This window comes from Lepisma saccharinum, chromosome 19 (genome assembly GCF_977018435.1).
Source record: "Lepisma saccharinum chromosome 19, izLepSacc3.1, whole genome shotgun sequence".
In the NCBI taxonomy this organism is placed as follows: domain Eukaryota; kingdom Metazoa; phylum Arthropoda; class Insecta; order Zygentoma; family Lepismatidae; genus Lepisma; species Lepisma saccharinum.
In genome coordinates, this window is record NC_139247.1 from 37226196 (window position 1) to 37249190 (window position 22995).

General features: G+C 38.2%; 1 protein-coding gene across 1 annotated transcript; it reads right to left on the reverse strand.

Moving 5' to 3' along the window:
• Positions 1-5458: 5458 nt before the first annotated feature.
• LOC146003110 (zinc finger BED domain-containing protein 4-like) lies at positions 5459-13920 on the reverse strand. The gene is made up of 2 exons (XM_083141284.1): positions 13670-13920; positions 5459-6143 (listed from the first exon to the last, which is right to left on the reverse strand). Exons 1-2 carry the CDS (start codon positions 13837-13839, stop codon positions 5666-5668), a joined length of 648 nt encoding a protein of 215 aa, XP_082997410.1. The 5' UTR covers positions 13840-13920; the 3' UTR covers positions 5459-5665.
• Positions 13921-22995: the final 9075 nt, after the last annotated feature.

Here is a 22995-nt window from a genome sequence, read left to right on the forward strand (position 1 = left end):
ACAAAATAAATATTTTAAAATAGTGAAATGTTGGGTGATTTTTTTAAAAAACTTATGCATGCATCTACATATTGCACGAGAATGATCGGGGATGTATCTCAAATTTATCAAATTTCCTTTTCTAAGGAATATGTCTGACTTAAAAAGTCATTAAATTGGAGATAAATCTGAATCAAGAACCTTACCACCCTCTGTAAACAAAACGTCTCACTTTGAGTAACGTATTACTCTGCATGAGCTGTTAGTGAATGCTGTGGGTATCATATGCTGTTCACTGACACTTCACTTGACCTTTAATTTTACATAACGTGGAAAAACTTATTCCTATTTTAACTGATAGATCTACACATTGAAGTAAAAATTTTTGAGAAGTGATTACTGAAAATACATGTCCTTTTTCAAGAATGAACATATTTTTCTATGCCAAAAGTTCCACTGGGTTAACAGATCCCCCTTTTCCCTCCTCTCTCTATATGACAGCGCCAAAGTAAAACTTACAAGAGGGTGAGAGAATCCTTTCAAATTCAAGTCTTGTGGTTTTGTTGCTGCACCTTCCACCAAATCATTGTGAAAAACCCATGATTCAATCCTGGTAACAATGGGGTCGAGGAATGAGTTTCCAGCCCTATGGTACCAGAGCAAATGCTGTATCCCATACGGTCCTTCTTATGCTGTGATGTGAGCTGTCTGGAGACCCTTCTCCCTGACTCTTGGCAATACCCAAGTTCTTCGTGGATGGTGGTGTATGCACTGCCATATGAAATGCTCACAGCAAGCTGTTGTTTGGATTGTTGACCGCCAGTCCTCCTGAATCAGTGCCTTCACAGCGTCAACATTGCTCTCTGTGTGTGTGTTGTGCGAGGCAATCCAGGGGTTCATCAAGGACATTTACATGCTTTGCATTGAACTTTGCACACCAGTTACAGACATTTGTGAATGTCATGCACGTGTCACCATACTCTGCACACAACTCATGATAGATTTCAGGCGGTTTCTGTCCCTTTGACCACAGAAACTGAATCACACTCCGCATCTCAACTGTGTCGAACATCTCAAGCGTAGCTGCCATTTTGAAACTACTGCCTCTCTGCATGCACGAGGTGCGCACACGTGCCATCTTGTGGAAAGGTGGCAAAATACATGTAATTACAAATGTATATTTCAGTTTTTGTGAATACATTTCCGTTTGCCTGTAAAAAATTTAATCAATTACTTTTTGATATCCCCTCATAATACGGTGAAAAGAGTGCGAGCTGGTAAGTGTACTACCCATCATGGGTGAATATCTTCACCGTAAATTGGCTTTTGTTTCTTGATCATTTTGATTTAAAGTGATTTTCCTATGTGAAAATCCAAACGTACACCATGCAATCCATGATTTACCGGGTGATCCATTTGGGATGTCATAAAAGTAAAGTGTTATTTACCAGAAACCATTCAAATTTATTGCCTGTTAATGGTACATACATGTGTAAGAGAGTCACAGTTTTTGTATCCCAGCACATTAGCACTCAACAGCTCCGCCATTGCAGACACGACATAGATCATACCACGCAGACATGTTGCACCACGTAGGGTGCAGCATTTCTGGAGTGATCTGTAGAAAAGCTGCTCTCATCTGCAATTGCAGGTCGGCTTCAGTCTGTGGTTTTTGTGCATACACCAAAGACTTGACGTACCCCCCCACAAAAAAATCTGGAGGCATTAAGTCCGGGCTATTCGCAGGTCAGGGGATGGGTCCACCAAGGCCACACCAGTGATCGTTGAATATCCCATTAAAATGGTCCCGTACTATGAGCCCAATGTGGTGGAGCACCATCCTGTTGAAAGATAATGGTGTCCAGTATCCCAATTTTGCATATGATGATGCACCGAGCATGCTGTTGTGGCATGACCACCGTTTTGTCTCTCATGCACACATGCTAGCGCCGCCATGCGGTTGAAGTCTGGAAACTTCCGTTCACTCGAAACGTACAACATTACTGCTTAGAGTATGGCAAACTGTTCAGAGATATGTACATTAACCTTGTGTGTACAACACTTTACTTTTATGACATCCCAAACGGATCACACGTTACAATCTGAAGTGATGATCCATCCTCAGAATTTAAAAATAAGTTCATAGTAAAATTGCTTAAGTTTAAGAGGTCTTTTATCTCTAAATATTCTGATACATCACATGGAAAAGGAGTAATAGACCGGATTGTTAAAAGAGCAAAATCTCTGGTCAGGCAGGCAGTCATGACTCGTGACCAAATTAATGATGTCATCATTCAGTCATTTGTAGGCTTTGCATGTGCAGCTAGTAACATCATGAAAAAAAGTGCTCATGCATGATTTTGTCAGATCAGACCACTTCATTACAATTGTCCATTCATGGAAAAAAGGTAATGTGTCTATTTACCTGGAAATGCAAAAGAAAAAAATCCATGTTTCAAGCTCACCAGATGGAATTGTACAACTCTTTAGTTTCATCAGAACAAGGATACCTCACAAAATTTTCTACCAAACAATATTCAGGTGGGCGACTGGTACTTAGTGTATTACGAAGATAGTGTTTACCCAGGTGAAGTGACAACAATCAACACTGATCTGCAAGAGAGACTGGTATCCACCATGATTCCATCTGGAAACTGTTGGAACTTGTCAGCTGCTGAGGAGAAATTGCGTACGCATTCACTAACATTGCAAAAAAATGTCTCCTCCAACAGTTGCAAGTTCACGTGGCCAGTTTAAATTCAATGAAATATAAGTTACCATCCATTCTGAAAGTGTTGTTTAATTATAAGTTTAGGTATTACATCACATCAAAATTATTTTGTTAGATGTATCGATAGGTATCTCATTTATTTATTGAGTAATGTATTTTACTTAGTTTTCCTGCCACTTTTGGCTAATTGTGACGATGAGGATGAGTGGTAATACGATGAAACTGATGAAGGGACACCCACAAAGAACACCCATACACAGGCTGGGATTCGAACCTGGGACCTCTGGCATTGTAGAGCATTGTGCTAGCCAATCCGCTACAGAGGTCGGCAAGTGCCTCTTTTATGTTTTCCAGTTCGTCAATAAAACCCTTTGTGTTGAACATGCTGTATTTAAAATATTCTGCCCGAGTCTGCAAAATTTAGAAGTCACACAAGTCACGAGAAACATAATTTTGTCACAAGAAAAGAAGAAAGTGTATCTAAACCAAACCTGCACGGAATTGAAACTGCACTTGTCTGGTACATTTGACAAAAATATGACCAACATACAGTCAGACACTTCACAGTTTGCTTGTCAATGATTCCAAGATGTTTTTTTACTGCACAAAGGCAACACACTGATTTCCATGCAATGAACATGTTCTACGAACAACAGCTGGAATATTTCATGGTCTGTATGTGGCCCTTACTCCGTCAATTTATTCGCAAATATATGAATGAGAAACAAATTACTTTAACATTTTCCATACAAAAGTCGCAAATATCACCATGGAATGGCCCGGTATATTACAACTACAAACATAGGCATGTGCAGACTAATTTATTTGGGTGTGCCTTAATATTAGCGTAATTGTTGTAACTTTGTTCCTTTTTCACAGAAACTATTAGGTATTGTTCCGCAACACACCACCCTTGCCGGGCTGCTTCTGGCAGGAAAAACCCAAATAAACTATTTGGTCTAGGAATTAATTTGTGTGGTTTTTACGCACACATTGAAGCTGTAGTTCAAACACAAAATACATAAATACCTTAAGAAAAATATTGTCCATCGCGAGCCACCACTTTCGCCCATCTGTCAGGCAAGTTACGGATTCCATGGTGAAAGAAGTCCTTTGAAGCAATCCAGTCAGAGACCCATGTTTCAATATCTTCTGAAGAAGTGAACCGCTGTCCAATCAAATCGTTATTCATGCAATCGAACAAGTAGTAGTCCGAAGGAGCAACGTCTGGTGAATATGGCGGGTGGGGTAAAACTTCCCATCCAACATTTTCTAAATAGGTTTTGACCGGTTTTGCGACATGTGGGCGAGCGTTATCATGTTGAAAAATAAGTTTATCATGTCTGTTCTCCCATTCTGGTCGTTTCCTGGCCAGAGCTTGCTTCAAACGCATTAATTGTCGTCGATAACGTTCTCCATTAATAGTTTCACCCAGTTGCAGCAGCTCATAGTACACCACACCTTTCATATCCCACCATATGCACAGCATAACCTTTGCACAGTGAATATCTTGTTTCGGTTGTGATGGACCTGGTTCACCTGGCTTCACCCAGGACTTTTTTCGTTTTGGGTTCTCGTAATGGATCCACTTCTCATCACCAGTAACAATGCGATGCAAAAACCACTTTCTTTTCTGTCTTTGAAGCAGCAATTCACAAATGGTTTTTTGTCTTTCAACGTCTCTGTCATGTGGAACCCAATGTGACATCTTTTGAATCATTCCCATGGCTTTAAGGCATTTGGAAACTGTTGTTTGATCAACGCCTAATGCTTCTGCAAGTTCTTCCTGCGTTTGACACGAATCCTGATCGAGCAATGCTCTCAATTCTTCGTCTTCAAATTTTTTTGGCTGTCCAGGTCGCTCTTGGTCTTCCAGGCCGAAATCACCACTTCTAAACTGTGCAAACCACTTCTGACACGTTCGCTCACTAGCGCATGGTCACCATACACTTCCACCAAAATACGATGACTTTCGGTAGCACTTTTCTGCATGTTAAAGTAATGAAGCAGAACACCCCACAAAAACACTTTATCTGGCATGAACTGCGCCATGTTCAGTTGACTACAAAATGCTGTTGTTGACGCGTCAATCAACTGCCCTATACTACGAACGATGCGTGCTGACAGGAGTTTTCAACGCATGTGTGGATACACGGAACTGTGGGACGATACGCTCGTTACGCCATCTCTTGTCCAGGCGCACAAATTAATTCCTAGACCAAATAAATAGGCTCATTAATCCTGGGTTCCCATCCTGTTCCTCACCATAGAGCTTGAAACGAAAGAATCAATTCATAGGCAAGATCACACTGAATTTAAGTGACAGGGTAATTGCTGAAAGTTGTAGTAATGGGCTTTATACATTTATTTCCAACAAAGTAGGCTCAGATTCTACCATTAATTTCTCTATTTTGCATTATTTACATATTTTCTCTAATTTGACACCCATGGTGGAACAGCAAAGTGGAAGCTAGCATTGGCAGAACCACCATGGGATGCTTTGAGACTGATGGGGGCTGCTGAAGTCAATAAAATCTAGGGATGGGACGATATGAAATTTTTACCGATACCGATAAAGTACCGATATGAAATTTACCGATACCAATAACCGATATTCTACCGATCCGATATAAAGTAGTAGCTGTGTGGAGTGGTCAACTCGCAATCTCAACACCTTGTGCATGGTGTTCCTTCAATACAAAGTAGCAAGTATAGGAAAATTGGAATAATATACAGTCCTTCAATCAATATCTGAGAAAAATGTAAGTTATATTTAGAAATATTGATAAAAATACATCTATTAACTACACATATATAATATGCACTGTCTATCAACAAACTCTGAGGTATTGCATTGTTTACATTGATCTGAAAAATAAAAAATCAATTTTAATCACATTTAACATGCAGATATTTCAATTGGTTTTTCTTGAATGGAAAGAGAAATAACACAAACTAGTCCCACTTGAAGTCTACAACTGGCAGGTTCTTATTCAAAAATGTAAGTTGCTGAACCTTCTGTGGATTCAGTCTTGTGCGGTTTTTGTTGCAGATATATCCTGCTGTGCTGAATTGTCTTTCAGACGAAACTGAAGATGCTGGCACACCTAGGTATTTATTTGCCAAGTTTCTCAGAAGTGGATACTTGGTGTTTCCTTCCCAATAACCAAGGGCACTGTTACTATGAGATATCAATGGTTCATTGAAGAAAGAGTCCATTTCAGCTTCCAAAGGAGATGTGGAACGTGTTTCACTATGGGTACACTCTTCAAGAAGTTGGGTACAAATACCCCAAAGTCCATATTCAGCATTGGACTGACTTGAAATCTGTTCATCATGGTTTCCACCAGTTTCCGTACATGAGGTAGAGGCTTCAAACTCTTGCTGTAGCAACTCTTTTACTAGAGTCGACTGTGATGCTTCTCTAAAAATCCTGTAAAATGAAATGAAAAAACTTTACTTCTGATGTGTATGAGCATGTACATTAGAAAAATGAACTTTTGCAATAATCCTACACTGAAAACTGCATTAATACTGTCCACACTTACTAATTTGAATTAGAAATTGAAAGATGTGTTAAATCATAATATTTTTGTTGGGTGGTGTATTTCAGATTTTATTTTGAGGGAACTAGTTCTATTTTTCAACAACCATTACTACAACTTCATCCCAGGGATGGAAACTAGTCAGTCAAAATTACTGACTTAACTCACCACAATACTGAAAAAAAACCTGCCTAATTACTGACTAGTTTAATTAAGGCCTAGCAATAAATTAGCCCTTTAAAAGAAATGGGCTTTACTTAGCCACCAGATCCCCATACAAGCCTTTACATGTTTTGTTTTTTTTAATTAGAAAAATGCTTTAGAATACTGGAAACAGTTTTGGAAAGTAAATTTGAAGCATGGAGAAGCTAAGTAGCACAGCAGCTTACGAGATAAAAGCATTACTTACCAGATAAAGTAAGATTTGAAAAGTAGTGTACATGATTGTTTGCACTTCACAGTGAGAAGTTGTTCTCGGTTTACTCACGTCTTGGATACATAGTTCTATCATTTTTTTAATTTTTTTTTTCATGTGAGGCTCAACAGGGGGTTTTGTGCTTTACACTGAATCTTACGTGATCAGATGCTGAAATCATTTAGGGACATTTTAATACTAATAGCCCTAAACCTGAAACACCTAACAATGAAAGCATGGTAAGAATTTACTATTCCACAAACACATGTAACTTCTTAGTTTCGTCACTTTTAACATTCGTACTTATGTATCTGCTTCGCGGAACATTCTTGAAGGTGTATTCACATTTTTTTTCATGAAAGTAATTTCAATTTTTCACATTACGAGTACTTCTTTATTTACGTAAGAAACAGTATGGCGCATACACCTTCGTACATCATCGCGAGTCGTGCTTGTATTTTGTCGATGCAGTGTTTCCAACCTTCGTAACCAAAAAATACTCATGAAGTTTTTATTTTTTTAAGCTTCTTCACATTATTTTACGAACACAATTTTAACTATGCTTGCCTAACCTAACCTTGCCGGAAATGGTTCGTGGGGCTATGCATGAATGGTTTCTGGGGCTATCCATCAATGGTTTGTGGGGCTACTGTTTTTCAAGTACCCAATTACAAAATCCAGTGGATCTTTCACACCCGGTATGAATTTCACCACGCATCCATGATACATCATCTTTTCGGAAAACATCGGTGTGGTTGGAAACCCTGTAATCGACAAAACACAAGCACGACAATCTACGGAGGTGTACGCGCCAAAGGCTATTGTGCGTCGAAGAATTACTTTTCAACAAAAATAATGGATTTCCGCTATGATACATTCCCACATGACAGAAAACACTTTCCAGACGTTAGACAATGCTACAGGAACTTATTACCGTAAGTAGTTTCTTGTGCAAAAATGAAGAAATCTGTTTGTGGAATAGTAAATTAGTACCGAAAGCATTTAGGTGTGTTCTATTAATGCTAAGAGTCCAAACCTGACTCACCTAACTGAAGAAAAGCATTTTGCAATGTAATTAATACCTCTTTGTACCCCAAGCACGTGAAGTAGATAGCAGCAGCCCAGATATACATATGAAAAGTGTAAATGAATGGTTGTTGCTCATAAATACCAATGGCGTACCATGAGCATTTCGAGTGGGAATGCCAAGTCCAAAGTCCTTTTTGCCTAATAGATTACTTATGGGATTATTCAATATAAGTATTGTCTATTTGAAAGTAAAGTTTCATTGTGTTGCCTGAAGTTAGGCAGCTTCTGATAAAACATGATCCAGGCATATTTAAATGCTAGCAAATGAGATGCCTCACCATGCAACAAAGGTTTGTAAGACTGGTATTTTATAGCATTTTCTAATTAGGTTGTTCAACTCAGAACACCATACGCCATTCAGAGTCTTTTGCCCAAAAGATAGTACATGTGTAGCAAAACAATATTCTGTTTCTCTCAGCACACCCAGCTAACCAAGGAAACATTTTGGCATGATGCAAGTCATAAAAAAGCCTACCAGAATCATAAGCACTTCTAGAACAATAGTAGACGCATTATTATTGTGGATGATCTAACAATTGATTGATGTGGTTTATTTTACTTACTTTTTAACATTTTAAAGTAATTTCGTCCACAGATCAAAGAGTTTTGAAACAAATGCACAACACTTCCATTGACAAAATATAAAGGATTTAGATAGGATTAAAAATAAAATTTCATGATGATATATTAGTTTTGTAGGTTAAGTGGTAGAGCTGCCACAGGCTGAACTTCGCCCATGAATAAATAATCTCTATGTCTAGCCGTTCATATCACGAGGACTGAAAACTCTGACGAAAACTTTTTTTTTCGCATCGCTGTTTGTGCGATAAATTACACAAAGAAGTTATAATATTGGAGTTTGGTAAAGTTATGTGAGTCATATTGGGTATTGTAGCATCACACAACACGAGCGCATATGGCACAAGGTTCAGATTCCACTTTAAACTGCACATTCAGTACCAACTAACCTTTCTGTGCATAAAGTGAACTTAAAACAAACTCAAGAAGTAATGTTCTGCTGTGGTCAAATGCAGGAACAAAAAAAAAAATCACAAACTGCTGTATTGTATTTTTTTGGTACTAGTTTACTATCCTTCGGACAGATTTCTTCATTTCTACAGAAGAAACTACTTACCGTAATAAGTTCCTGTAGTATTGTCTAACATCTGGAAGGTGTTTTGTGTGATGTGGGAATGTTTCATAGCGGAAATTCAACCATTGACGCATAGCCCCACGAACCATTTCCGCTAAGGTTAGGTTAGGTAGGGTCACAATGGGTTACAATAGTTAAAAATTGGTTTCGAAAAAAAATATGCGTAGCGCCACACACCATTCTCGCATAGCCCCACAAACCATTTGCGGAAACGTACGTTCTTCAGTTACAAAAACACTTTTTAAAAAAAAATTGATCAAAAAAACGTGAATACACGTTAAAAAATGATCCGTGAAGCAGATAGGTAAGTAGAAATGTCAATAATTGACGAAACTCAGAAGTTATAGGTGTCCGAAGGATAGTAAACATTTACCATTTTTTTTTATTTAGCACTGATTTATTGCCAGTTTTGGCAAATTGCCTTAATGAAGGCATAATTCAGAAATATATATATATTTTTAAAAAAATCAGAAAAAAAGGAATTTGTGTATGATGACTGCTTTGATAATTTGAAGCCAAACTTAACTTCCAATTATTTACCAGACACAATTTTGGTACTTTGAGACTTAACCTAATTCTTCTTGCTATTTGCCGGCATTATTTGCTGGGTTCTGATTAATAATACATAAAGTGACACCTTAGATAGCAGATACCTTTTTTCTATTCTTAATACATTTTGGAATTGGCTAGACTCTACTTTACGTCCTTATTGCCTTTTGGTGGTAACCGATGGGAGTTAACAACACTGCAGGTTCGTCTTTCTGTCCGCATTGTGAATGCATGTGCTTTGCTCATTTGCGTTCGCGGGGCATTGTGCGTGTCTATGATGCATGAAGAAGAACAGGTTCCTAAAAACTTGTAGATAGTGTAAAATACGTTTATCCCCAGTAATAATTTAGTCCATTGCTCAAAACCGTGCGTGCATCTCTTCGGGTAAGTACTTTTTTCTTTTTATACTTTCTGTTCACGATAGCCCCCGAAACCATGCATGGGTAGCTCCACAAACCATTCATGTTAGCTCCAAAAACCATGCACGGGTAGCTCCACGAACCATTCACGGGGACGAGGTATGCCTACGAGGTTAGGTTAGGCCTGTTACATTAGGTTCCATTAGCACTCATTTCACTTCTAAATATGTGCTTCATCATCGAAAAATTTCCTCAGTACGTTCAATTACTCATATCCGAACAATATCCGTTTTGGTATGACTTGAGATGACCGGACCCATCTCCGATTTTCTTCATATTTGACATACTCATTAATTGAGGCCTCCTAATCACGAATCTGAAGTTAAAAATTGTCGGTCATGTCTAAATTTCGAACCATTGACGCCTTATTTTTGCTTATTTTGCAATTTCTAGACGTTCCCGACAAATTTTAACTTCAGATTCGTGATTAGGAGGCCTCAATTAGTGAGCATGCCAAATACGAAGAAAATCGGAGAGGGGTCCGGTCATCTCAAGTCGTTCCTCAGTTTTTATCAATTTCCTCCTCCAGGTAATTTAAGTTGTTGAATTCCTTATACAATAAGCTTTCCAACGATATATGACAAGTATTTCTTAGGAAAAGGACATAAAGTAGAGTCTTACCTTGAAAATATGCAAAGGAAAAAAGAACAAATTTGGTCAAAAAGTGACAGTTATATAACAGAGAAGGTCCTTGTAAAGTTACTGATTTGGTACTAATTTACTATCCTTCGGACACATTTATTTATTTTTACAGAAGAAACTACTTACCGTGATTAGTTCCTGTAGCATTGTCGAACATCAGGAAAGTGTTTTGTGTGCTTTGGGAATGTTTCAGAGCTGAAATTCATGTTGTTCGTTGAAAATTAATTCTCCGACGGAGATAGCGTTTGGCGCGTACATCTACGTATACCATGAAGTTCGTACACCTTCATACACCATCACCTTCATACACCGTCGTGACGACTATCATGACGTGTCGTGATTGTGTTTTGTTGGTATCCAGTGTTTCAAACTGCCTGCGTTTGCGACGAGAGTTAGAACTGTGGATCGAGGGTTTGGAGAATGACGTGTGGTGGGTGTGTTGTAAAGTTTGTGCCGGGTGTGGACAAACCATTGGCGCTAGCCCCACGAACCATTGGCGCGTGGATAGGTTAGTAGGGCCACGCAAAGGTTTCAATAGTTAAAAAGATAGCCCCATGAACCATTGGCACGTGGATAGGTTAGTAGGGCCACGCAAAGGTTTCAATAGTGAAAAAGATAGCCCCACGAACCATTGGCGCTAGCCCCACGAACCATTGGCGCGTGGATAGGTTAGTAGGGCCACACAAAGGTTTCAATAGTGAAAAAGATAGCCCCACGAACCATTGGCGCTAGCCCCACGAACCATTGGCATGTGGATAGGTTAGTAGGGCCACGCAAAGGTTTCAATAGTGAAAAAGATAGCCCCACGAATCATTGGCGCTAGCCCCACGAACCATTGGCACGTGGATAGGTTAGTAGGGCCACGCAAAGGTTTCAATAATGAAAAAGATAGCCCCACGAACCATTGGCGCTAGCCCCACGAACCATTGGCGCGTGGATAGGTTAGTAGGGCCACGCAAAGGTTTCAATAGTGAAAAAGATAGCCCCACGAACCATTGGCACGTGGATAGGTTAGTAGGGCCACGCAAAGGTTTCAATAGTGAAAAAGATAGCCCCACGAACCATTGGCACGTGGATAGGTTAGTAGGGCCACGCAAAGGTTTCAATAGTGAAAAAGATAGCCCCACGAACCATTGGCGCGTGGATAGGTTAGTAGGGCCAAGCAAAGGTTTCAATAGTGAAAAAGATAGCCCCATGAACCATTGGCGCTAGCCCCATGAACCATTGGCACATGGATAGGTTAGTAGGGCCACGCAAAGGTTTCAATAGTGAAAAAGATAGCCCCACGAACCATTGGCGCTAGCCCCACGAACCATTGGCGCTAGCCCCATGAACCATTGGTGCGTGGATAGGTTAGTAGGGCCACGCAAAGGTTTCAATAGTGAAAAAGATAGCCCCATGAACCATTGGCGCTAGCCCCATGAACCATTGGCACATGGATAGGTTAGTAGGGCCACGCAAAGGTTTCAATAGTGAAAAAGATAGCCCCACGAACCATTGGCGCGTGGATAGGTTAGTAGGGCCACGCAAAGGTTTCAATAGTGAAAAAGATAGCCCCACGAACCATTGGCGCTAGCCCCACGAACCATTGGCACGTGGATAGGTTAGTAGGGCCACGCAAAGGTTTCAATAGTGAAAAAAGATAGCCCCACGAACCATTGGCGCTAGCCCCACGAACCATTGGCGCGTGGGTAGGTTAGTAGGGCCACGCAAAGGTTTCAATAGTAAAAAAGATAGCCCCACGAACCATTGGCACGTGGATAGGTTAGTAGGGCCACGCAAAGGTTTCAATAGTGAAAAAGATAGCCCCACGAACCATTGGCGCGTGGATAGGTTAGTAGGGCCACGCAAAGGTTTCAATAGTGAAAAAGATAGCCCCACGAACCATTGGCGCTAGCCCCACGAACCATTGGCACTAGCCCCACGAACCATTGGCACGTGGATAGGTTAGTAGGGCCACGCAAAGGTTTCAATAGTGAAAAAGATAGCCCCACGAACCATTGGCACGTGGATAGGTTAGTAGGGCCACGCAAAGGTTTCAATAGTGAAAAAGATAGCCCCACGATCCATTGGCGCTAGCCCCACGAACCATTGGCGCGTGGATAGGTTAGTAGGGCCACGCAAAAGTTTCAATAGTGAAAAAGATAGCCCCACGAACCATTGGCGCTAGCCCCACGAACCATTGGCGCGTGGATAGGTTAGTAGGGCCACGCAAAGGTTTCAATAGTGAAAAAGATAGCCCCACGAACCATTGGCGCTAGCCCCACGAACCATTGGCGCGTGGATAGGTTAGTAGGGCCACGCAAAGGTTTCAATAGTGAAAAAGATAGCCCCATGAACCATTGACGCTAGCCCCACGAACCATTGGCACGTGGATAGGTTAGTAGGGCCACGCAAAGGTTTCAATAGTGAAAAAGATAGCCCCACGAACCATTGGCGCTAGCCCCACGTACAATTGGCGCGTGGATAGGTTAGTAGGGCCACGCAAAGGTTTCAATAGTGAAAAAGATAGCCCCACGAACCATTGGTGCGTGGATAGGTTAGTTCAGTTAGGTTGGGATACATAGTTAAAATTTGGTGTCAGAACGTGAAAAATAAAGTTAAAAAGAAATAGATCTGATTAAGTTTGTCGACGGGCATTTCTTGGGTTCCGAAGGTTGAAACACTGTATAACAATTGAAAATCGAGAAAAAACAAGGCCGATGCGTCATTCCTACGCGTTGTTATTTACGAAGGTGTCCGTGCCATGTTGTGTGTGAGGCAAACTGACAGGTATGAGAAAGAAGTAGTCGTAAGGTGAAAAATTGCTCTTATTTTCATCAAAACAACGTCAATATACGTTCAGGAATGTTCCGCGAAGCAGATACGTAAGTTCGAATGTCAAAAATTTGGCAAAAGAGAAGCCGGACGCGCAATTATGTAGGAAGGTGTACTCGCGATATTGTGTCTCAGGCAAGGAACAACACCTACCAGAAAGACGTTCTGGTAATGTGAAAAATTGCAATTAATTTCATCAAAACAACGTTAATACACCTTCAGGAATGTTCCGCGAAGCAGATACGTAAGCATCAATGTCAAAAATTGACGAAACCAAAAAAATAGAGGTGTCCGAAGGATAGTAAATTTTTACCACTGATTTATGCTTACCTTAATTTGTAGCGAGGATCCAGACTTGTTGCCTTCATGTAGACTTCTTTTGTCCCAGGCTGAAGTTCTTGAAATCGACGTTCTAGTGTTGATTTCAAATCTTCTGCTAAGTTCCTCACTCGGCGTTCAGATGCAAAACTGTTCATTGCCTGTACAACACTGTTCTTCATTGGGATTATATCTGATATCGATGTGCTATTACTGCTACATGATACAGTAGCTTCATGGAATATTTTCAACACCTTTACCAAACTCTCAATTAGGGTCCACTGTGATGACGATATTTCGACTGGGAGTGACAAAGATGATGTTACAATTGTTACAGAAAGTCTTTGTTCAAAGAAACACTCCAACATAAGATCTAGTGGGAACATCTTGGATTAAACTATGAGCTGGAAGTCCTAGATTTTCTTGGGTTTCCTTTAATTTTCTGGAGTCTTTTGGTGACATATGAAAGTGTGTTGCTATTCTCTTTACAATTTTAATAACCGAAGATATTTCAGTTTGACTTAGGCACTGGTTGACAACAAGCTGAAGCAAATGTGCCATGCATGGTATCCATATAGGTAATGGATCATCCAACAAGCCTGCAGCACTTTTCATGTTGGGAGCATTGTCTGTAATGATTACTTTTACTGCCGAGGAAATTCCCCATTTATTAAAACATTCTTTGAGGTTTTCTGCAATATTGAGTCCAGTGTGACTTGTGCCACTGAAAGGCACTACTTCAAGATTTAAATTTATTAATTTAAAATTTGTGTCTATAAAGTGTGCTGTCACACTCAAAAAATCTTGCCCAGCAATTGAGGTCCACACATCTGTTGTTACAGCAATGAATGTACAAGTTTCCAGCATTATATGGACCTTCTGTGATACACGTTCATACATTTTAGGTATCAGTGAGGAAGACAATGCCTTCCGATTAAGTATCTGATACCGTGGTTCTAAAAAGTTGACAAACCTTCGAAATCCATCCTTTTCTACCGTTTGCATCGGTAACATGTCCAGAACAACCATTTCACATATTTTTCTATCAATTGCTATTGATTTTGGGTCATTTCTTGAATATTTTTTTTTCTTGTTTAACAAAGAGTCTATTGTCGGCTGCATGGTAAGTTTTGAATTGGTTTTTTGATATCCTGATAGCGTTTCACGGATAGCAAGAACAGATGAACTTGGGCCAGGTGTTGGTTCAAAAACATCACATTGCACATGCGGTATTTTATCTTCTTTTTCAGCATTATTTTCCCCGGAACTAGAGTTCTCACTTTCAGCAAATACTTCTTCACTATATAAATCTTTCAGCTTTCTCAGATGTGGAAGACATCGTTTCAAATGATATTGCATGTTAGACGTGGTATATGATTTTGTCGACTTCCCGCCTCTAGAAATTTCGGCAGAACAATGTTGACACACAACTTTAGAAACATCGGTTATTTTAATTTTAAAATGTTTCCACACTGTACTCTTCTCTTTTGGCATGTCTCTACGCAGAAACTTAACACACACACAAAAAAAAAAAAAAAAAAAAACGAACTTGGATAACTAGACACAAAAGTAGTGACGCGATGTATTCAACACGATGCACACAAACAAAGAGAGAGTAAAGAGAGCAGCAGGCCGAGTGATCATGCAGCACAGTTGAGACAGTGTTTCCAACAACTGGACTGCAAAGTTCGCTATTGTCGCTAGATCGGATATTTAAGTGTGTGCGGGATGGGGAATTTTTTTTAACCTACGAAACGAATGTTCTGGGTGGGTAAAAATTTTCCATTTTTCGTCTAAGTTGGGAAATTTACGAAGCGGGAAATGTTGAAATTCACCAGCATTGTGAATATCTCTAATTCTAATCATTACTTTCCCCTCAAGTAATTGTTTTTGCATTTCTGGAATAAAAATTGCTATTTTCAAGAAATGCCACTTCTGAAGTCTGTATCGAGATCCCCCCCCCCCCCCCCGGCCGATCCGGGAACAGACTTTCTCGAGTTCCTGCACACCCCCAGAAATGTGCTTTAAAAATGTGAAATACAATGCAAAAATAGGCTATTCTAACTCTGAGAGAATTTTAATATAATTCGAGATCAGTAACGGCACACCAAAAAATATTAATGTCGAGGTGGGAGAAATTCCCACGGGAGCAGACAAATTTAATATCTCTAAATGTTACGTGCAAAATTCATTTTCAATATGAAAGTTCACGAATTATTCAATTTTCCTTCTCTGTAGGACAGCTGCCGACTAAGGAGAGTTGCGTGTGGGTGGGTGTGTTTGGGGGGGGGGGGGGATCCGCCTCTGTTTGGCACCATCAGTTTTTTTATTAGTGCTTTTTCCAAAAGAAAATGCAATTTTATTTACTACGTTTGAATCTTGGAGCACCTTTCCATGTGGAGTGAAATCAAACCAAAAGGAGCATAAAAGTTGCGGAAATTGAAAACATATAAACGGGATAATTGGAATGTTCTATCAGTAGCAGCCGATTTTCACAGAACCTGGATTCCACTTGAGGCCATTATCACTAGTTTCGATTCAGTCGGCTCAGGTGTACTACCTGCATTACTGACAATTTTCAACTGCCACAAAATGAAAATATCCCCTTTCCCTGTTCCTAGTGGAAGTTTCGTTCATATGGCAATACTGCGTGACTACTGCGATAAGTTTGTTCTCTCTTGCTTCCCCTTTCTTGCGCTCGAGTGCCACGTTGCCATCTGAATAAATTCCTGCCCTTCCTTTGTTGTCAAACCTTTATCAAGGTCAAATATTATGTCTAGTTTTTCTGTGTCCGTTTTTCTCTTTCATGACGATACAAACACTTGCTATCGAATAAAGGAAACAACTATATGTTGAAGAACGACGCACAATTTGGCAACGCATGGCCAACAACTGGCTTGCAAATCTTCCATGCTCCCTCCCCTCTGCTCGCTTCTCTGTCTAGAAAGCGGTATATCTGGTCGCACACCAAATCGAACACAAGCCCCACCCCTCCGTGGTCTGACGTCACGGCAAATTTATTCGTTGTGAAGATTTCTTAGCATTAACACACGGAACTTTTCATGATGTAACAAGTCGAAGGGAGCAAGCAGCGGTGAAGTTGCGGGTGCGAAAAGTGAGATCCCTCAATCAAGCTGTGCATCGTAGCATGTATTTCTTGTCAACCTGCTCGAAGATGTACGCAAAGGTATGGTAGCGAAGACTTCATTACCCTTCAATGAGAAAGCACGAATGTGAGTTTTGGAACTGGTTTATTGACTGCAATTGCTTATGGTCGGATTCATTCTGCACACCGTTCCTCTAAAAAATATATAGCAGTTAACTTGACAACATGAATGTGAGATTTGGAACCGATTTGCCGGCTGCAGTTTTTTACGATTGTCTTCGTTATGAATATTACTCCGTTAAAAAAAAAGTTAAATTGAAAGATTCCTGCGGTCTGTTTTTAGAGGAATATATGAGGAATTCTGTGACCTTGTTAATTTTCTTCCATGAAAGGGAAATAATTACAGAATTCTGTCAACTTTTGAAAAAAAAAAATATCGGACCGGTAAAATTATCGGTAAATAAACCGATATGCCGATATACCGATATGCTTATATCGGCCGATACCGATAGAGTACCGATTAATCGGTCCCATCCCTAATAAATATGTATAAATTCAATGGGTTTGGTTTATTAAAAGTTGCAATTTTTCACATCTACGGAGAAAAATATGCAGAATGAATGCATAATTCATGGAATTCGGAGGACACTACTGTCATATGGATAAATTAGAAAGCAACTTAACAATAAGAATAATAATTTATTGTTCCTTTAATATATTCTACATTCATAATGCAGATATTGTTAGTTTGCTACATACATATATATTTTATGTGTACACCACATGGAACCTAATATAGGCAATATATTATGAAGACCAGTTTACAATCGATACACATGCTCGGCTAGAAATTTCTTCTCCGTCTCTTGAAAGTTACTGCAAGTGTCCAAGAATACTTGAAAGACCATTCAGTGGAGAGAAAATTTCTTATTCATCACTTGTATTGATGTGACTACATGTCATGTAAACTACCACTTCATTGTCAAGCTTAGTAAACAATTTAAGGAAACACGTCAGCCTTTCTTATGTTGGAAAAGTAAAGGGTGATAGATTGGAATGATCATGCTCACATACTTCTAACCCCAACAGTTATACATATATTTTTGTCAAACAAATACCTTTTGTAGACACATATTTTTAGTCTGTCACTTGTTACACACATCGAAAGTGGTTGAATTTTTTGGGGCAAAATATGAAAAAAATGTAAACGAGTCAAACAGAATGACACAGGGTGTTGAAGAAAATTTGTCCCCTGTGATATATTAACCTTACTATTGTTTAGATGATAAACATTTTGATTTACAAGTGACTGGGATCCGATTAATTATTTTACTGGCAAGTATTGTAATGCACATTTGCCTGTAAAAAGTAGCTTGTGTTAAGAAACCACAATTCTTCAGTGATTATGAGACACACATCCTGACCATTTTTAAATTTTGCAGAATGCTTATTTTAAAGAATCGTCTAAAGAGAAATATTCTTTAATTTTCATTAAAAGTCCACATTTTGTTTGGACATTTTGATATTTGCTGTTGATCTATCAGATTGTACTGGTAAAGTGAGTAAAATTGTACAGATAAATTTGTATCATTATATCATTTAATGTGCAAATACTCCAGAAAGGCTTATTGACAATAATCAGCAGTGGAGGAACAGGATTTTAAACAATGTACACATCTTACATATCAAATGTGAAAGATAATCTCATTTCTAGAGATAACCCACCTGGATATACATATATAAGTATGAAAGAAATTATACATTACCAAAGACAACTGTAGTTCTATCCAAAAGCGACTGTAAAAATGAAGTACATCGTCTGACATAAAAACAATATTAACACAACCCATATTCCTCAATGATAACAACAAGTTGCAAAATGATCCGTTAACAACACATGTGCCACATATGCACAACCAGTCTTGTCCGTAACAAGAGAATTGCTTATTATAAGCTTATACAATTACGTAGCACCATATTACAAATGGACAAATACAGCTGAAAAAAAAATACTACTATACATTGGCAGTACCAGTATGTATATATGTACAGTACTGTTTACATTATAATATAACAAACATTGCTACTCTTTTCCATGTTTTCTAATTATCACTTCGTCGATGGTGGTTGTGTTCCAGTTCTACGCAACAAGGAATACGACACTTCAACATATTTACAACAGTCCACCAAACTACTGATTATATAATGTACTTCTTATATTATTATCATATACTGTACAGTATTGTTATGTATAGTTGTTGCTGTACAATATTGTCACAATACACATCTTGTTTAATAAAATGCTATGTATATACAGCGTTCCCTTATATCAATTTACAAATCATTAAATAACATGTAATTTCATAATAATGTTTACACTGAAATATTTTGTCGTAACATTGTGGAATAAATATAAGAAAGCTTTATATTTTATGTAGGAATTATTTCAACTACATAATTGCACTAACATAAATCTATACAATGAAGGCACTGTTTTATGGGAATCACAAGCTTTATTGCATAATATATTCCTAACATTCCATCAAATGAGAATTGTTTGTGATTTATTCTACAATCAGTTTGATTATATACGTAGTGACCAAGTCGTGAACAGATAGCTTTGAATAATTATATCTGTACAGGTGGAAAGTGAGAATTCAATATATTATTCAATAACAGAAAATACCAGGATTGTTTAATGCACTGAAATGTATAAGTTTAAGATAAAATTACACAATGCATGCTTTTTTTTCAAATATGATTTATCATTTTATGGCATTCTTTACATAATGTCACAAGTATACCAGAGTGTAGCTAACTCCGGAACTATAGAGAGACGTAAAGTAGGTTGCATGCAGTATGTGTACAAGCTGTAAATTTCTTAATAGGTTTTTTTTAACCTAAGCAATCAACTCTTACTTTTCAAATGTACCTCACAGCACCGAGCCACATCTCCCAGCCAATGCTGATGCACTAGCATGCGTAGTGGAACCACAAGCAAAAGAATCTGCTCAGAACCACATGTCCTGTGCATCATACTCACATGTGGAGGAGAGGGGTAGGAGCAGGCTTCCCTGTGGCCCAAGTTGAACAAGTGGAGGGGAAGATTGGATAAGACCTCTGAAGGTTCTTTTGGTTGTGGTCCCACTATACTAGTTCTAACGACAGGGCTCAAAATGGAAATTTTCCCCCAAAGAGAATGCTTTACTTTCATTAACATGGTGTTGTTTTTTCTTCCCTTTTTCTTGGGCCTCTATTGCAGTAACAAGATTAACGACTAGTAAAACGACATGCTGTGTTACAATTAATAATAGTAAATACTAAAATTTAGTCGACACCGAAAAGAAAAATATAGTGAATGTGTAAAACAAACTAACCGAACCAAGCCGTTGCCATTTCTGACAAGATGGAATGGAAAGGTTCCAGATATTCATGAACCAGAACATTTCAGTTCACTCTGGTCCATTTCAAAGCTTGACTACAGATAAAGTATGAAGTTATAAATGATCAATACTGACAAGCAACAATGCACCAATTTGAAATACAATAGCATAGATTTCATGCAGAATAAAAATAAATGTGCATTACGACATTTCTTTTGACAGAATTGTGCAAGTAAATTTAGACTATTTAAAGAAACATGTCACCTTTCTGATTATTCAGTTTCATCAAGTTATTTACAGGTTCATAAAATGTTAGGTACACACCAGGAAGTTAAATAATAATAAATATTAATATTTTCAGTTGCAGGATGTATATCACAGTGAAGCATACAATGAACATGGATATTCAGAAATATGACATAGTTAGGAATGGAAAGGAAGCCTAACTCTTATTTTCATCAAGTCTTGGATCTGGTGTTTCAAACTGAATAAATGTTGAACAATCAGGATAAACCATATCCTTAGCTATGGCTACAAGAATATTTGCTATCTGGCACCCCACCTTCATTACTTGCCAACCTTATGAGCAAAACATATATAGCATTCTAACTACAAATGTAGTGTTACATCTATTGTTTCAGATAATGTTCACTGCAAATTCAGAATTCAAGAGATATATTTGTAAACTATTAGGAATACTTTTTTAGTACAAATTAGATGTGACAAATATTTTTCAAGGGCCTAAAATTCCGAAAGGGTATATACCATTCCTCTGTTAAGGTTTAAAATAATACCAACTAATAGTTTTACCACATTTACTTTTATTTTTACCTGAAACTGATTCCCTCCTGCAATGTTTACTGCTCATTTTATTATAAAGTTTTACTATCATTTGATACAACACAATGATATAAGAGAATATTAACAAAATGAATTTACATTATGTGCACTATACAAAAAATTACTTCCAATACATTATTTGTGCGATTTTTTAAAACACAAATGAAGGAAGAACATATTCTTTACACTTCAAGAAATGGACTTGGCTGATGAATGGAAGATGAACAATGCTTTTAGTGCAAATTGCTATAAAAAAAGAACAATGTGGCTGGTTTCATTCTATTTCTGTTCAAGTTTTCTCTCAATGAATTTACTGGAAGAATTGAGTCCTACGATACTTAGTATGGTCATTACATATTTACACGTGAAAAAAAAATTGATGTTTCTCAAAAATAACTTTTAAATTAGTAGTAATGAGTACCAGCAAATAACTAACACATGTAACACACACACCTCTTAAAAGCTGTTCTGTTTAAAATCGTACATTGTTTCTAAATTCAGTATTTTGGAAACATTCATTGTTCCTATGTAATATAATGAATTCTCTCAAAGTACAAAGAGAGGGGGAAGAGAAGTAATATTTGCTTTCTGAGCGCATTCAATCATTCAAGATGTCACAATGTTTTTTTTATGTAAATCTTCCTCCCCTTCTCACACACATGCTTGTGTATGTGGAAATTGTGTTTGTATAAGGGTACCAAAGCAAAAGACATTGGTTATGTTATGTTATGATGTAAGAAAATTTTGAGTTTGTGTACAGGATACGTATTGAGAGCTCCAATAATGACAAAATTCAAAATAGGGACAAACCCTCAGTGCTATGTTGCAAAATTTTTATGCTCGGTGATTGAGATTTATCTTACTATTAATCAGAATCGAGTGGTTCAAGCATGATGGCAAAAGGATGTAAATGGCAAGGGGATATAAAGGGTGATTCAGTGATAGTGTGCAAAAATGACAGGAAATAGGTGATGCACCTCTGAACAATTTGAGATAGGAAATCTAGTCATTCCTATTTATGATAGTACACGCTAGAGCTAGACATGTTTCAGTCTGTATTTCGTTACGGTAGCTTCTCCGACCCTAGGTTCCTATCTGAAAGTGTTCAGTGGTGCATTACCTATTTCTTGTTTCGTTTTTGTATGCTTTTACTGAATCACCCTGTATATGTGTTTCCATCTTCTTGCAACTAGTATCTAAGTGTATTACTACTTTCCTACTTAACTGGATAAGAACTGAACGATTGGGAAAGACACACAATGCTTGTGGATAGGGGAGATTTCACTCTGAATCAAGAAGTGTCCTGTGGACTTAAGAATTTCACCAATGGAATGTAGGCGTGTGGTGCTTGTCATGTCGCTACAGTTGATTGGTTTGTGCCAAAATGATGCATCTCACTTGCTGCTTTGGTGTGAAATCTTCCTTACAGATTTAAGTACATGTTGAAACAATTCATACTGAAATCGAGATGTTTAAGATGACGATTTACAGTGTTTCTCCTTTTAAAAAAAAAATTTTTTTGTATTTTACCTTGCACTCACTTTGACAACACAAGAGAGAACACTATTGAGAATGAGTAACTTTTTCATCAATTTAAATAATTTTACTGCTCATTTTCCTGGTGCTATGTTTTTTTTAGTTACAACATTCCTGTGAAACTTAGTACCCATAGCACCTTTTGAATTGATAACATGCATGGTAATCTTGAATACAGAATTTTGTGTCACTTATTTTATGCACTCTAAAAAAGGATACAAATCATTGTTTGAACATTTGATTATTGCAATTTTTGTTGTAACAGAAACTTGCATACAAATTCACTTAGAAAATGATAACTGGTGTAGACACCACACAATTTTACAGTTAATCACTACAGCCTTGCTGTCTAGGGCCATCAACTCAAGGGGAAAAAATCAGCTGAGCCGATATCAATGTATTTATTTAACCTGATTTAAAGCATCTGTATCGGTATCAGTTGAAATCTTTACGAGTATCGGCACTGTTATGGG

Bases quoted from the DNA above. Each gene is read 5' to 3' on its own strand.
- LOC146003110 (XM_083141284.1), bottom strand. From the start codon at position 13,839: ATGAAGAACAGTGTTGTACAGGCAATGAACAGTTTTGCATCTGAACGC. The intron at 6,144-13,669 runs GTAAGCATAAAT...TTCATTTTACAG, and splicing joins GATCCTCGCTACAAATTAAG to GATTTTTAGAGAAGCATCAC.